The following is a 17,427-nucleotide window of genomic DNA, read 5'->3' as shown; positions in this document are numbered from 1 at the left end:
ATCTATAGCAGCCTGCATGTTTTAATGAGGGAAATCTCGTCGGCATTTTCACTTGTTGAAATCTCTTTCTTTAGAGTTCAAACAAGTTTATCTTGTTGTGTTTGGATAAGGAAATTTGGATTCTTCCTTTGTTGGCATTTCTTTCTCTAGTTTCGTACTTTAGGTGATTTACATAATCAACCTGATAGGTTTACGGATGGACATATGTGACTCATCAAGACGTTGATGAATTTTTATGTTGATATGGGTAACTCGCGACGTTGAGTATTCCATATGCAGATGTGGGTATGTCGGAGCGCCGATGAATCCCTGGTTTCTGCTGTTATAATGCCATGCTTTCCTACTTTATTCCGAAAGGTTTACAACGAAAAAGTTATTTTGAATGTGAATTGTTCTGATCATCCGCAGTAGTCTGATGGGCAAACAGAGTGTATGAATAAGATTGTAGAGGATATGCTTCGTGCATGTCTTTAGAAAATCATCATATTGGGAAATATCTTCCAATGATGGAATTTGCCTATAACAGTTCTAAATTTACGGCTATTATTTTAGTCCGTGCATACTTATGTATGGGTATCAACTCAGGGCACCGATTGATGTCACTCTTAAGGACATCGAGCTTGATGCATCGAGGGATTTCTTGCGAGATATGTAGGAAATTTTGACCGAAGCTCGGGATTCTATCAGGAGTGCTCATGATAGGGCACGGTTTTATGCTGATAGGGGATGCTCATCTCGGTCTTTTGAACCAAGAGCGTTGGTTTATTTTAATGTTCCTAAAGATTTTCAGACTTTGTCAATGGGAAAATGCTCGAATTTATCTCCTAGATATTGTGGTCCATTTCGAGTTATATATCGGATTGGCACGGTTGCGTATGAACTAAAACTATCTCCAATTGTTAGAGTTCATCCAGTGTTTCATATCGATAGATTGAAAGGGAAACTGGGAGGTGAGGATGACACAGTCACTCCTCAAGAACTCGTTGAAGTCGATGAATTATCCTATGTTCCACATGAACCTGATAAGGTACTTGAATTCAGGGAAAGAAAACTTTGTAGACTAATCCCTGAGGTTAAAATTAGGTGGAAAGATAAGGAAATTGAGAATTCGACTTGGGAGTCGGTTGAGATTGTTCAACGTAGTTCTCCTTCTTTTCATTGCAAGAGTGCAATGTTTTGAGAGAGGGGAAGTATGTTATATGTACATTATGTGTGCTATGTTATAAACACATTATGTGTGCATATACTAGGAGGCTAACCCACATTAGGCTTGTGAGCATGGGAGCATGGGAACAAGCTCTAGTGGAGCATGGGTTAGGACTAACCTTAAGGGTTAAGGTTAGGGTCAGGCATCCAAGGGTCACACATGAGGAATGGAAAGTCAAGAGTCACTTGAGGGCCCTCCTATATAATAGGGGCATGGGGCACACTCAAGGGGGCACACTCAAGGGGGCTTGGAGGCTAGGAAGCTTGAGGCTTATGCTATGGTCTCTTGTGTAGAGATCCATATCTACTCATCTACCATTTCACACTATAGCTACATGCTATTGGATTGGAGTTATACCTCTTGATGGTATGGGACATCAAGGTAGAGGTATGATGTATTTTATTATTATTCATGTGTGCATCCCTTGGGCTCGGGGGTGGTTGGGTGGTTGAGTTTATGCCTGATTTATGCATGTTTATGCATAACAATTATCTAGAGAGATCTTAGGGTTTTAACAGCCCTTATCCACCCACTACCTTCTTTGCATACCTCTCGTTCACACTACGCATGGTTATCTTCTTCTTTCACTGATATGAATGGTCTACAATGCCACGCTTCCCTATTTTCTACAAAACACTACAAGCCATGGGACAATGCTCTCCTGCTTATTACTATTTCCAAGTTGCATGTGCCCAAGTTACACGTGCCATGCCGCCCGATATCTGCATGCTATCAAAGGTCCCAGGTAGTCTGCTTGTTGTTATCACTTCTCTGCCAATTTTTCTCAAAGCTCTCAAGATTCTCGATCATCACCATGTCTGCTGTGCCGCTCTTTTTCTATAGCTGCTACATGCCTTATCTCTATGAGCCTTTCGACTCTACGACTACTGTGTAATTGAGGGCACCCCTCATCTTATTAACGACAAGAGTGGCCAGTGCTAGCTTGCAATACGTATACTTCACAACCATTTTCTCCATATTAATTACAAAATAAGGTGATATGTAGCCCTGATCGAACTGCATGCTCTCAACAACAGTCAAACTATTCTCGAGACTCTTCCCTTCTTCGAGTGTGATGACCCCTTGTCTACTAACTTTACTCATGGCTTTGACCTTGCCAACATGTAGCTATGGCATGTCGCCTATAGCTTCCTGAGGCATACATTTCAATTCACAAGCTGCCATCTTGAATGCTAAATTCACAAGCTGCCTTATTTGCTGCAAATTTCTTGGCCTTCCAACCTCCTCCTTGATATTTACACAACCATTAATATGGTTGTAATGAGCTCCCAAGTGAGCTCCTCTCTTTGCCCCATCCATTGAACCTCCCTCTTGAGGTTTACATAGCCATTATCATGACTACCTTGAGCTCCCAAATGAATTCCATAACCTTACATGCTCTCCTCTTTGCTCCATTTGTACCCTCCTTGATGCAAAAACCTCCATTTGAACTTCAATAACAGCTTCAAAATCTTTAGATGGTTGAAAATATTCATCTCCAATCTTCATGAGCAACTTCATGAACTCTCTCTAATGCAATCTTAATGATAATAGAGTGTGCTTAAATTTTCTCATAAGAAAATGCTAAAAATATAACATATGCTTAATCAACAAACCAAAATCTAATGTACATATTATTAAACCATGATCAAGAGCCCATCCTAGCTCTGATACCATGTTGAAAATCCTAATATGGGATTGATCATGGTGTTGTGCAACATAGATTAAGCATAAACTATGGTGGGTTATACCACACTAAGAATTCCATTGGTAGAGAGAGTGAGAGAGAATAGCACACTCAACAATACTCTATCACATATATTGTATGAACCATACAAATGAGAGGCTTCTAAATAGATAGCCTCAAGCCCAAATATACATACATATGTGCACCTATGTGGCACTCTTATCCATTCACACACTCAAGATAATATCTAGCACCTCTAGGGTGTGTTCACACACTCAACCAAATAACCCATTTATCTTACATTGCACATTTTAACACCCCTCCTTAATGTAAACTTGGGTGTGTGCATACAATCTCTCCAACCAAATTACCATTCAACTTTCACCCTCGAAAATTTGGCATTGCCAATCTCAACACTTGTAATAAAAGCCCCACCAATTCCTGGAATGTGAGTGGGTTAGGGTTTCCCCTCATAGACAGGTTGAGCAATGTGTGCAAGCTAAAGTATGATTCATATAAAGAGTTAAGTGTTGTAGACACTAGCTGGTTGTCCAGAATCACTTCATCATTGTTAATAAAGATCACAAAGTGATATGACATGTTGTCCCCCTCATTCATATGCGTATCATTAAACCATCTTCTTTTCAAATACATAACCCTGGTCTCATTCCTGGCTTGGTACATGGCCTCCAAAGTATCCCCAAGCATGCTTTAACCTCCTACAAGACCAGATATGAGGTATAATTGATCTCTTGATTAACAAAGCCCACAACCGCTGTGGGTGCTAGTAGCGGGGTTTTGTTTGTGGTCTCTTCAAGGGTCATAAGCCTATGAAGGGCAACCTCGCATAAGATCTAAAGGGTTAAAGAGCTCAATTTTCCTCAAGGCCATTGTCAAGGTAAGAGACAAGAAATATACATATATATTTTCAACACAACCTTTGGAGAGCTCAAAAGGGCCAATTTATCCAACATGAGGAGGTCCCACTGCTAATGCTTTTATATATAATTAAAAATTCACAATGTGACACGTTGACGGAGTGAAGTTTTACAAGTGGCGGAGGGCTACGCGCGCGCTGCACGCACGCACCCCCTCCTGTCCAGCGCGCACACCTCCGGGAAGAGCGATGTGCCCGCATCAGTAATATTAGAAAGAGGTAACTATCTGACGCCATAGCCTGCCATGCTTGGGTTGCTAAGAGTTTCTCTAGTGTTTATGCTTCTTCATGGAGATTTTTAGACACTCAAGACATCTTCCTGCGCAGAGTAAGCTTCTTATGCAGAAGAAGCGAGCCGGTAACTTTCTTGAAGGACCCCCTTTTAGTGCCATGCTTACCTCACGTATGGCTTCATACTTGCTCAAGAATAATTATTTTGCATAGATTTTTTTTGTGCTTGGGCTGCTCGGTCTGGTGGTGTGTCACACGTACATTGTCAGGGATTTATACAGGTATGTCATTGTTGGTGGAGGAAATGCAGCAGGCTATGCAGCCCGTGCCTTTACGGAACATGGTGTTCGGAGTGGGAACCTTTGTATCATATCAAAAGAGGTACATGTATATTGCTTTAACACAAAGATGCAACATCAGATTGTGTATAGTACAACGTTTAAGCCTTCTCTTGTCAAGTTGTGCATGAACCTGTAGCTTCTTGCATGGTGGATGCTCTCGGTGTTTGAAAACCAGCATTTTAACCATTGAATAGTGATGTTAGACTCTAATTCTTTGAATCACCTTTGCCCTGCAGAAGGTTCCACCTTATGAAAGGCCAGCCTTGACAAAGGCCTATCTTTTCCCACTAGACAAAAGTTCTGCAAGGCTTCCAGTTAAGGGAAATCTACCTGTGCAGTCAAGTATTCATTTGCTAGATTCAGAGTAGAAAAATACTACAGATTTTACTTTGTAAGGTTCTCAGATGTGCCTGAATGTTTGTTGCCAGGGATTCCATACATGCGTTGGGACTGGAAACCCACGCCAAACAGACGAATGGTACAAGGAAAAGGGTATTGAAGTACGTCATGCCCTTGATAAAAAAAAAAAAAGTTGTATAAAGGGGCTATCATCTTGCCATATTGGTGTGATAACTTGAGTTATGATGGTGCTTTTTCTGCTACTTGTCTAAGGTTCTCTATGACGTCTCTGTCACGGGCATTGATGTGAACTCAAGGACACTTTCGACCTCTGCGGGCACCTCAATAGAGTATGACAATCTCATAATTGCTACTGGAGCCACTGCAGCAAGGCAAGTTTCAATGATCTTTTGATTGGAGTATGCCTATGGGATACCTATTCTAAAATTATGAAAATTGATTTTTTGTGTTCTGACATTGCATTGGCGCAAGCATGCTCTTAGCTCCAAGAGGACGTTGAGTGTGCTCTGAAAGAAGTATGAAAGATGCTCATCTGAAGCCACTTGCCAATATTTTTGTGCTGACAAGTTATTCAACCTGTATATGGAAGTGTTTTTTTGTGGACTTTTACAATACTGGACAAACATCACGGACTAACAAGGAGACTAGAGTCTTCATCTCAATGAGCAGCTGTCTAGCTAGCCTTGGGGGTCAGTCCTTGGGCTCTGGCCTGCGTAAGAGTTGAGGTAGATGAGATAATCAATGACATTGAGTACAAGTACGGCTCTACAGATAGCATGGGCTGCCAAGTGTGGTGTGATCAGCTAAAACTGTGGTTGATGAAGAGCGATTGCACGCCATGGGTGTAGGTTGTGCAGGGTGTTATAGCATCTGAACCGCAGATCCACCAGGTACCCCTGTGTGGACAGCAGCCAGGTACCACAGTATGGACAGCAATAGCACATGTGGGGGTATTAATTAGCACACATGTGGGCATCAGCCATGAGGGCAGGTGAAGGCATCATACCGACGTGCACTGTGACAGCAGAAAGGACATGTGTGGCAGCTCGGGTTCACATGGAAGGGTGCAGCCTCAGATCACATATGTGGTAACAGAGAGGCTGGCAGGGTGCTCTACCGATCTTTTTGCTAGGAGTAAGAGCTCATCAAAAGGGTTGTGTGATACAGACTGTATTCCTCACAAGAGGCAAACCCTAAGAGTCAATCACAACAGTGTTTTCCCCACTAGGAAGAAATATTTCCTAGGCCGGACAATACCTTGGTTCTGCTTCGAGCTCTACCGGCTACATCCTGTGTTGACCCTAGTCACAGGAAACGGCTGTTTCAGCATCCCATCCGTTTCTCATTTCCCAAGTGATTGTGTCATAGGAAATGGCCGTTTCCACCCCTAAAAACTCATTTCCCCGTTTCCATTCCTCGAATGTTTCCATTCCCGTTTCTCGTTTCTGGTGACTATGGTGTTCATCCAATTCGTGGAAGACCAATGTCTCCACTTGGGCGCCAATCTCCATGGAAGAGAGCCAAGTTTAATCCAATCTCAGGCTCTCTTTTGTGCTCCATGGGCTACACTCCGTTATTGACCCAATTTGTGGAAGACCACAGTCTCCATGTAGATGTCAATTTCTAGGGAAGTAAGCTGAGCTTAGTTTACGAGGTGTTCAATTTCTACCCTAAGTTGGCTCTCTGACCATAAATCACAGAGGAGAGAAGTGAGTGACTCTTACCAATTGCACTCCAGGTCGGCTTGTTGGCCATATACTACGGAGGTGAGCTGGGCCCAAGTGAAGTGACTACCAAATGCACATGAGTTGGCTCACTGATTATAAACGTCAGAATAGATCTAGACTCAAGTCAAACAATGCCAATGAAAATACCTCTCACGGAGTAATCCCTAAGTGTTAATAACAAAGGTGTTTCACACTAAGTGTTCAAGCAGCCCATCATCATCCATTTGCACCATAGTCACAAGAAACATTTCGAGGTTTTTGGGGTTTTGTTTTGAAAGGTTTCGTCCCTCGGCTTAGAAACCGCGAGGTTTCAAAAAATCAATAATTTCATAAAGTATTAAATACTTAAAGAACTTATAGTAGCCATCTAAAAACATAGTGTAATGATGAAAAAATGGTCTCTTCTCACACATCTTGGGGAACCATCCTTCTTTTGGTGAGGCATTATGGCAATTTTGCTTCATTAGATGCCACTACTGGTTCAATCAAGGAATCTTAAGAAATTGAAGAAGAGAAGGCAGAAATTGGGAAAGATTTTAGACATTGAAGGAAGACAAAGGGGAAAGAAGAGAGGAGAAGAAGAGAAAAGGAAAAGAAGAGCAAGGGAGAAGAAGAGGAGATGAAGGAGGAGTGGAGGTGAAAGAAGTAGCAGAAGATGGAAAAGGGAAGGAGGGAGGTAGGAGAAGAAGAGGGAAGGAAGGTGATGAGGAGGATATGGAAGAAAAACAAAAATTTAAAAATCCCACAAAAATCAAGGGGAAAAAAAACAAAACTTGAAATTTGTGCAAAACTGCTATACTGGAGAGGTTTCGAGATTTTTAAAAACCGTTTCGAGGTTTCGAGGTTTCGAAAGCTAGAAACAGTTTTTTTTGTTACTATGATTTGCACACACACAACTCTGCATGTACATGTGTGCCATGCAACTTTGCAGAACGAGTGATGTGTCCAAATAAGCATGCATGCACTTGCCATATCCTAACATTTTTCTTTGATATGTTCTGAATAAGCATGCATGCACTTGCCATATCCTAAGCTTGCACACTCTTCCTTTGATGTGTTCCAGAATCATTCTTTTGGTCGGCCAAAAACAGTCCCATGCCTGCGGCTACATTAGGATTAACCAATGTTCTTTTCTTCTTGCAAATACTACAAGACATCCATTGTGTCTTCATGTCAAATGCATCCAGTTGGACCTTTCACAGGTCTTAGTGCACTAATCCTGCCACAATATTTGTGCTTTGCATTCCTTGAACTACGAGTTGTTAGGCATACATGTTTGTAATTCAACTTATGACCAAGCGTTGCGTACTTCCTTGGTTAATGTATATTAGAAAACATCTATCATCATTTACATTTGTGATCCATTGTTGCTGTTGGAACGGTCCATAAAAAGGGTTTCCGGTCCCCCCCGGCTTCTTTTCTGAGCTGATTCTCAAGGATTTAGCCTCTTTTGCATGCAATGGTGGTGATTATTGACCCTCTAGCTGGGTATAACCAACCATAACTGCTCATTTCATCACATAAAGATCAAAGCGATTTACCCTTAGTAATGTGTAAAGCTTTCTAAAACTCATAGCGTTGAAACCGATTTCTATTGTTTCATGACAGAAAGAGCTTAGTTAATCATTTAACACACCATAAGATGCCTTTGTGCCAATCTAGAGCTCTTTGAGGGGCTTCTTTTAGCAAGAATTTGAGTTTCACTTTTCACCAACCCTCCTTACTTGTCCTTGAATTTCGAATGCTGATAAGCAGGGAGAACTTCATGGGTTTTTCCCAATAGTTAGTCTTCTCGAGATAGGACTGTCTTCCTTTCAATAGAAGGAAGCCTATGCTTTAATACCACCATTGGAACCACTTATACCATTAATGTGATAAAACTTATATCATTAATGTGATAAAAAATTGAAGTCCACCACAACACAATTCCACAACAACCATGTTATAAATTGTTGACACCACACTGGGACAACTATCCCCCCCCTCCCGCCCACACCCCCCTCCTCCAATCCTTTGAGACAAGTTTTATTATCCAGAGGGAGCCTCCCCCACTGGGAATGTGAGATTATTCTCTAGTACCTCCAAAGTTTATATGGAACTAACTACGATGATACTATCAGGCTCCTCTAAAGAGGTATATTGGGCTCTTCTTAAGGGGATCCTCCTCTTGAGACAAAGTTGCATGATGTTCTTTCTTGGTTTTGCGAAGATTCTTCCTCTTTGTTTTTGTATATACAGCAGGTCTTTTTGTAAACGGAAGGGGCAACTAAACACGGAAAATCTAATCAATCATGAAATCTGAAAATGCACATATGCATGCCAGATAAAACAAGATGACAAAGCTGCACAGTACACCACACTAGGGGCCAGAAGATGGGCTGACCCCCCCCCCCCCCCCCCCCATGGTTAGATTACCAAAAAGGAGTCTGCTTCGAATACAACTTTGCGGGTACCCAGGGTTCACCACTGGCTGCACCTATTTCTTCCAATACAATATGAAAACAAGAAAAACATAATATCTGAACTTGCTAACAATTTCAGCACAAGTGAGCATTCCCGGCATCAAGCACACGCAGGACAACTATGGACAGCCCATAGCACTCCCACATCAGCCCGGGACAACTCAACATCATCATCTTCCTCCTGTTTGGCTCATAGAGCAAGTTGACCAGCCCTCAGTAGCCACAAAAGAAAGCGACCAGCAGTTGTGCACAAGCCTGCAAACCTCCGGTCGGAAGAAAAACTGTCTAGAAGCCCACGACCAGCTCTTCCTCCCTGTTTTTAACCTCTGTCCAGCCTCTATTCAAGCTGTAAATCAGCCGGCCAGCAGTGGAGAACATGCAGAAGGAGTCAGCCAGCTTCTCCCATGCATCCCGGTGAACTTCAGTCGCGATGGATGGCTGTAGAAACTTGCCAACAGGCTGAAAACCAGCCGACCAGCCCTCATGCACTCCTGAAAAGCATGCGTCCCCCCTCCAATCTGGAGTTTCGTCAATAATAGAGACTTCCCCGCTGAAAATAGCCCACACGTGTGCTTTTCTGGTCCAGAAAGGGGCGCCCACAAGAAGGGAGTCCAAATAATGTCCAGTGCCCGGTCTTTGGCCGCCATGTGTATTAAATAAGTCCTGCTCAATGTGTACTCACTAATAAGTTGTCCGGTCACTTATAAGTGAGTGTGAACCTGCATCCATAATTATTAACATGTGAACTCATAAAGATGTAAATTGACTTTTTGGGAATACGTACCATCTGCAAAACACATGTAGATACACGTCCATAGGGTGCCTAGGCGTCCCTGGCCCCATGGACAACACAGGCAGAAATCTCAGGCATTGTCCAGGCAAACAAGACAAGTCATCCAAAGATAAAATAAAAGTCATGTACACACGAGTGCAATTATATTGGAAGAAACACCCATCTGCTCAGTTGTATTCGATAAAATGTCCAGAGCTCATGATCCTTTCGGAACCTTCCCAGAACATAAATACACAAGATCTTCAAGATAGCTAGTCCCAGAGACTTTCATCATGTCAGGCTCCACAAGCCACACATGTACTATCATGTTAGGCTACACTAGCCATACATGTACTGTCATGTCAGACTCCATATGCCACACAGACACACCATGTCAGGCTACACCAGCCATACATGTATGTCATGTCAGGCTCCACATGCCACACATGAATAGTAGAAAAATAGAGCTGTAAGGAATTTTGTGACATTCTCTCTGGCTTCTAATTGACCGCAACTAAAAAGCTTCCAAGTAGGCCTTCAGAAGTTCCGGATAATCCGCAAAATTATCCTCGTCCATCCATTTTGCATCCACCATAGCCGAATAGTTTTAAACTTCACAAGATACCTGCGCACTAGCTTGCCACCTGCATGCTTGCGCTCTTTATGAAAAACTATCAGCTCAGGTTGCAATACCTCCTCAAGTGCATCCACTTCAAGTGGATCTCAAAAGATGGGCTGACCCCCCCCCCCTTAATGGTTAGATTACCAAAAAGGAGTCTGCTTCCAATACAACTTTGCGGGTGCCCAGCGTTCACTGGCTGCACCTATTTCTTCCAATACAATATGAAAACAAGAAAAACATCACAATATCTGAACTTGGTGACAATTTCAGCACAAGTGAGCATTCTCGGCATCAAGCACATGCAGGACAACTATGGACAGCCCATAGCACTCTCACATCAGCCCGGGACAACTCAATATCATCATCTTCCTCCTGTCTAGCTCATAGAGCAAGTCAACCAGCCTTCAAAGGCTGTTTTCAGCAGTCGACCAGCCCTCAGTAGCCACAGAAGAAAGCGACCAACAGTTGTGCAGCCTGCAAACCTCTCGTCGGAAGGAAAACTGTCTAGAAGCCCACGACCAGCTCTTCCTCCCTGTTTTTAACCTCTGTCCAGCCTCTATTCAAACTGTAAATCAGCCGGCCAGCAGTGGAAAACATGCAGAAGGAGTCAGCCAGCTTCTCCCATGCATTCGGTGAACTTCAGTCGCGATGGATGGCTGTAGAAACTTGCCAACAGGCTGAAAACCAGCCGACCAGTCCGCATGCACTCCTGAAAAGCATGCGCCCCCCTCCAATCTGGAGTGTCGTCAATAATAGAGACTTCCCCGCTAAAAATAGCCCACACGTGTGCTTTTCTCGTCCAGAAAGGGGCACCTACAAGAAGGGAGTCCAAGTAATGTCCAGTGCTCGGTCTTTGGCCACCACGTGTATTAAATAAGTCCTGCTCAATGTGTACTCACTTATAAAGTTGTCCGGTCACTTATAAGTGAGTCATCCATAATTAATAACATGTGAACTCATAAAGCTGTAAATTGAGTTTTTGGGAATACTTACCACCTGCAAAACACATGTAGACCACCTGTCAATCCCAAACTGGTGTGCACATACACGTCCACAAGGTGCCCAGGCGTCCCTGGTCCCATGGACAGCACAGGCAGAAATCTCAGGCATTGTCTAGGCAAACAAGACAAGTCATCCAAAGATAAAATAAAAGTCATGCGCACACATGAGTGCAATTAGATTGGAAGAAACACCCATCTGCTCAGTTGTATCCGATAAAATGTCCAGGGCTCATGATCCTTCCGGAACCTTCCGAGAACATAAATACACAAGATCTCCAAGATAGCTAGTCCCAGAGACTTTCAGCATGTCAGGCTCCATGGCCATACATGTACTATCATGTCAGGCCCCATAAGCCACACATGTACTATCATGTCAGGCTACACCAGCCATACATGTAGTGTCATGTCAGGCTCCATATGCCACACAGACACACTATGTCAGGCCTACTACACCAGCCATAAATGTATGTCATGTTAGGCTCCACATGCCACACATGAACAGTAGAAAAATAGAAGCTGTAAGGAATTTTGAGACACTTTTAGTGTGTTTTAAGCTGAAATCCTCCACGCCGTTGAAGGAGCCTGACATCACCAGGAAAATGGGTATACTAGAGACTACTTCCAAGATTTCACCAAGAAGTACGCACCTCGAAGGGATTCAACGTGCTGGAAAATATGAGTTAGCGTTATCAATAAAGTGACTCCAAGTAGGTGAGTAGCTGAGGCTGTTGATGGAAAAAAGGGGTAGCACATAGATGATAGGTACAATTGATTGAACAGACTGCCCTAGGTGTTTGTGCATGGGTAGAACAATTGGTCCATAGTGGTACACGTGTAGTACCGGCCCCCAAAAAGGCGGCTTTATATAGATGGATGGTTTGCTAAAGGGGTTGTGCACAACTAGTGTTTGACATCATCTCCTTGTTGCTGGCTTCCTGTTTGGTGTCATTTATAGCCTCTAGGGCTGACCATGTTAGCTAGAGGGACTGGTCACCCCTCACTTATTTTACCCATATTTTATCCCCATTTTATGGAGTCTTGGGCACTTTTTATCCTAGTCGTGGAGGTTTTTTCCCTAGTCGTGAGCTGGTCGGCTGCGTACTTCTAGGCATATATATAGTCGGCATTCCCTCACTCCTTATTTATTGCTTAGCATTGTTTGTTGCAGTCCCTCACATACGAGGTCTTCTCCCCTCTTGCTTGGGACATGTATTCCTTTGGCTGATGATATTGAGAGCAGGTATATACCTGTGTTTCCTCTCCATCTCTCTCTCTCTCCAGCATTGATGTATGCAGTAGCAGTATGGGCACCAGGTTTGGCTACATCCTCATGGACACAGATAGAGCGCCCTCAGATTTTGATGCTCTCACGGATGATCCGCAGCAAACCTTCAGTACCACATGATATCCTTCGAGCGGAGTTTGCTGTACCAACTATGTTAGTAGAGGCCATGTTCCAGACTATATCTTTTATACACAAGATGCGGGAGCTCCCACTAAATCGGGTATCTCGGGTTGCTTTTGAGGCATCCAGACAGCTGAGGAGGGACATACCTGGTCATGGTACTCCCAGGTGGTAACAGTGGATATCATCACACAGGATTGATATTGACAGATTACCACCCTTACAGTATGACCTAGCTGCACCACACAGACGCCTCTCTCAGACAGAGAGGAACAGAGTCATGAGACATGACATTTGGCAGGGCCACATACAGGAGACTTGGCTATCTCCCAGTCAGCCACTCCCGACGAAGATGCTCTACTACAGAGACCACTTCTTGAGCACCTCCACAGACGGCTTCATCCAGCGACCACGATACTTGGAGGTCCACTTATCACATGGAGCCAGAGTAGCCATTGGGTGACTATGGGTCTCATCACTCCAACTAGAGATCGAGACTGGGAGAGCAGCACGCATCCCTCGAGCAGAACGCATTTGCAGATTATGCCAGACGGGGGTAGAGACAGAGGAGCATTTTGTTTGCCAGTGTGGTGCTTTGCAGGAGATCAGGGCTTGCTATCCTGAGGTTTTTAGAGGGACCACATCACTTAGACAGATCTGGGAGAGATCGGACCAGAGACAGTTAGGCAGACTACTACTAGCACTACAGAGACACAGGGAGATCTTACTTCAGACACCCGCACATCATAGCGGAGGAAGACAGTCCCAGTTGACTGACTTCTTCCAGAGATTGGCACCAGTAGCCCAGCCACACACATTGGGAGTGACATCTCAGCAAGCGGAGGAGATTCGAGCTAGGCGACGACCCAGACGAGTCGGCTACCAGACACCACGGCTACACCACAGAGAGATCGCGGCCATCCGGTCTCGACACCAGCAGGAGGTCCAGGAGCAGCTGGCACATTTTCGCTCTGATCCAGGATGCATGTTCCAGACATTTACGGCATCCTCAGATCGGATGTATGACATACCCAGACTATGGGACTGGATGGAGTTAGGAGTAGATAACATATCATACTTGTATCACCCCTTCAGCATATAGAGATGCATTAGTAGCCCTAGTACTCCATCCACACCCTCTCGTTTGTACACCACCATTGAATCCCCTATGGTCGTGTTGTCATACTTGTACATTTTATTCTCACTCCACATTTTCCTCTTGATGACTGGAGGAACATCATTGTACTACTTGTTTGTCTCATAGGCCAATTTTGGCCTTTTGCAGATGTTAATATATCTTTCTTTCTTTCTTTCTTTCTCACTTTCTCTCTTGTGTTTCCACTTTCCCTTCTTCCGTTGCACATTCTATCATGGTATCAGAGTGCCGGTGATCTACAGTGTTGGATGCTTCTTTCTCTCCCTCTTGTGTTTTTTTTTCTCAGAGTTGCTGCTAGTTGCCTGCCTCTTCCAAGCGTTTTTTCTCTGCAGACCATGGTCATTTATAACAAGTTTTGATCCCTGAGATTCTCCCTTTCTCACCTATTTTCTACTCTATTTTTAGGGCAGCAGCACCTAGTGTGCCTACGTGTTGCTGCGTTTTTCTACAGGTGGTTTCTACAAGAAGTTTTGCAACGTTTTCTTCATCTACCCCCCCTCCCCCCAGTTGTGCTGGTCGCCTGTTCTATGCAGGACAACAACAATATTTACTACGTTTTGTCTCCTACAAAGGGTTTTCTGAAGCTGTTTGATGCTGTGGGACTTGATGGTACCATATATCTTCTGCTTTTCCAGATTCAGTCCTATCTCCTATCCCAAATACTTCTCTGTTTTCAGATTTGCAGCCATAGTTGCTGCATTTTTTTGAAGAGATGTCACTATTTGGTCCATCTCCATTTTTGGAGCCACTTCTATGGGACTGTCACTCCATAGAGCGGCTAGATTTGTACCATGTTCACATGTGGCCAGGCCAGGGTCCCAGGGTCCCATGTGAAAGGGTCAGTCATCTTGTGTCACATGGACGGGAACCAATTTTGTGCCACCCGTGTGTGACCAATATTATGCCATATGGACGGGAGCCTGTTTGCTGCCACCCGTGTATAACCAGGATTGCGTCTTACCCATGGGACTGTCACTCCATGGTAGGACTGATATTTGTGCTGAGCTTTGTCTATGGGATTGTCACTCCATAGAAAGGCTCGTGCCAGGATTTGTGTTTTGCCTATGGGACTGTCACTCCATAGGAAGACCAGGACTTCACAGTTTTGTCACGCCAGTTTTGTGCCTGACAAGAAATTCTTATATAAGATTCATGAAAGGGAGATTTCGTCCATTACATGTGCACATGCATTCATGTTTGCATGCATAAACTTGTTTTCGTGTGTTTGCTTGCTATGACGTGCCAGTACACTGGACAGGGACGCCCCCAGTGTACCGTGGGTGTGTTGTCTGCTGACAAGTTGGTGTGGTGTGTGAACAGGTGGTAAGTATTGCCTTTTTGGCCTTTTTCAATGTAAAATCTATAAAGTAGTGTAAACTTTAATATTTATAAGGTTGGGTGTTCACACATATTTAAATTAATGATTGGATATCTTTCAATGTGGGTGCCCAAGGATTAACCATTGATTAAGGCCTAATAATATTTTAGACTAGGATTGCATGGGAAAAATTCCTTCAAGCACGTGGATGGTGGAAAGGGGGTGGTTGATGGAAAGAGAGCACCTACTGGATTGGAAGGGGGGGGGGGAGGGAATGCTGTCCCTGTACCTGCCTGTTGCTGCCTCTGTACCCGCCACCATCAGTACCCACCGCCGAGTGCTGTTTGCACCAACCAGGACCAGGTAGGTTTGAACCTGCCCCGCTGTACCCGCCTTCACACCTGCCGGCTGCTGCTCCTGTACTCGCCATCAATAACCACCGATTGTTGCTGGACTGCACCAACCAGGACCACATTAAAGGGGACAGGCTTCTCTCCTTAGATCCCAATTTGAATCTAAATCAGGTACTTATTTTTGTAATTCAAAATCAGATAAGATTAAATTTAAATGTTGTTTTCCAAGTCTTGTGTAGGCAATCATCACCACCGGTTTCCTTCACCATGGAAGGCCATTGGGATGGTGATCTTTCCCCGTGAGTATCCTGACCGTGCCCTCACATTCAGAGGAGCCAGTGAAGGTCAATGGGGTTTGAGAAAAATTGGGAGGAAAGCTTACTTGGGAGCACTAGTTATCACTCCCTCCGCGGTGCCTCACCCTGGTGTTAGTATGGGCGTGCCTGTTGGTGCATGGTCTCAGAAGACCAGCGAGGGGCGGGTGTTCACCCAGTGAAGGTGGGAAACTGCCTGTGATTTGGTCTACCCTGACAACCGATTCTTCATCGCGACAGCAGAAATCTTATCGTTTCAGTTGTATTCACTCCAAGTTATGGAGAAAGCCGGCCTTGGTGCCCTTGAACACTTGTACATATAAATACTCCAAGAAATACAAACTATATTGAGGGGGGGGGGTGGCGGGTCCTTTCTGGCCCCAGTGATGGTGTCAAGTGTTCTTTGTCATTTCCAGTTTTAATGTTGCAAGTATTTTTCCATTGTTTGAATGGGTTAAGTGATCTAATTATGTGTATTTTATCTTCCGATTTGTAGGCCTCTCGAAGGAACGGGTACATTGGTATCAGAGCCTGGTCGTCTCTCTTTCTCAAGAGGAGACACGGTGTTTTGAGATCGGAAGCTAACATAGACACTTGACTCAATGGACAGCTAAGGCAACCCTTTAGAAGTGCCAAATTTGAGAGGTCAATCAAGTGCCTCTAGCGATTCCGATGCATTGCATGGAAGGCACAAGCCTCTTCATGATAGTGCCTCTTGAGAGAGTTTATGACAGTGCTTCAATGGGACGGCCATCTCGTGGGAAAGAGCCTATGCATGAGGATGAGCCCAATGCATTGAGGGCTGAATTGGAGCACATGAAGAAGCTTTTGCAGGCAAAGGAGCAAGAGCTGAAATTTTTGCATGAAGATCCCCGTGTACAACGTGTCATTGAAGCTAGGAAAGCTGATGCTATGGTGGGTATAATCTTTGAGTCTATGGCTCGTGAAGTGGGCAAGAAGCCAAGGGAGTTGGCACTCTCCTATCTCATCCGAAAGGGTGATCTCGAAAGAGAGGATGGGGAGCTAATGTTTAAGAATCCACCTCGTTTGAAGCATGGAGACCCAACATCTCAACGTTTGAGGTCTTTTGTGCACAAGGAAGAGGTATCAGTCACTTCACGCCATGCATCTACTCCTCATGGGACAAGAGGAAACAGATATGTGCATGTTGGAGCTAGTGGGCGACATGATGGCCTTGTGGATTCAAAGCATGTTTATCATGGTGGAGAGAGTGGTCGGCATGCAAGCCAAAAGACTTTGCCCATTGAGTTGTCTGGTGGTGAGACATTGTGTCATTCAGGGAGGTCACATGCATCTGGGCCACAGATTCATAATGCACATGCCACTGTGCCTCGTGAAACGTCTTTGGTTGCTCATGAAGCCCATGTAGACAGGGCTGCCCTGTTGGATAGGGGAAAGAGAAAGAGGGAAGAACATGAATCACATCCCAAAAAGCTCAAAGAGTTTAAGGTAGGTGATAAATCTGTCAAGTTTGATGCCTTTCATGGAGAGTATGATGCCTCCAAGGTGCTTG

The 17,427-nt window shown here is 44.2% G+C and overlaps 1 protein-coding gene and 1 long non-coding RNA gene across 3 annotated transcripts in view; both read left to right on the top strand.

Moving 5' to 3' along the window:
• Positions 1 to 4,253: 4,253 nt before the first annotated feature.
• Positions 4,254 to 5,149, top strand: LOC147609254 (uncharacterized). 2 transcript variants are annotated; one of them, XR_015264244.1, is made up of 4 exons: positions 4,317 to 4,443; positions 4,640 to 4,717; positions 4,832 to 4,903; positions 5,016 to 5,145. It is a non-coding gene; the product is annotated as an uncharacterized LOC147609254 (long non-coding RNA). The 2 variants fall into 2 exon arrangements; XR_015264243.1 differs by lacking the exon at positions 4,640 to 4,717 and having other exon boundaries at positions 4,254 to 4,443; positions 5,016 to 5,149.
• An 11,680-nt stretch (positions 5,150 to 16,829) lies between these two features.
• Positions 16,830 to 17,427, top strand: part of LOC147609253 (monodehydroascorbate reductase, chloroplastic/mitochondrial-like) — a 51,999-nt gene continuing 51,401 nt past the window's right edge. The window contains exon 1 of the mRNA XM_086787666.1: positions 16,830 to 17,363. Coding sequence (XP_086643792.1) covers positions 16,830 to 17,363 — 534 coding nt within the window. The remainder of the gene's footprint in view (positions 17,364 to 17,427) is intronic.

Source organism: Cibotium barometz, chromosome 51 (assembly GCF_041138505.1).
Source record: "Cibotium barometz isolate CiBa-2024 chromosome 51, ASM4113850v1, whole genome shotgun sequence".
Classification (NCBI taxonomy): domain Eukaryota; kingdom Viridiplantae; phylum Streptophyta; class Polypodiopsida; order Cyatheales; family Cibotiaceae; genus Cibotium; species Cibotium barometz.
The sequence above is the reverse complement of the archived record's forward strand: the minus strand, read 5'-3'. Positions and strand labels throughout refer to the sequence as shown.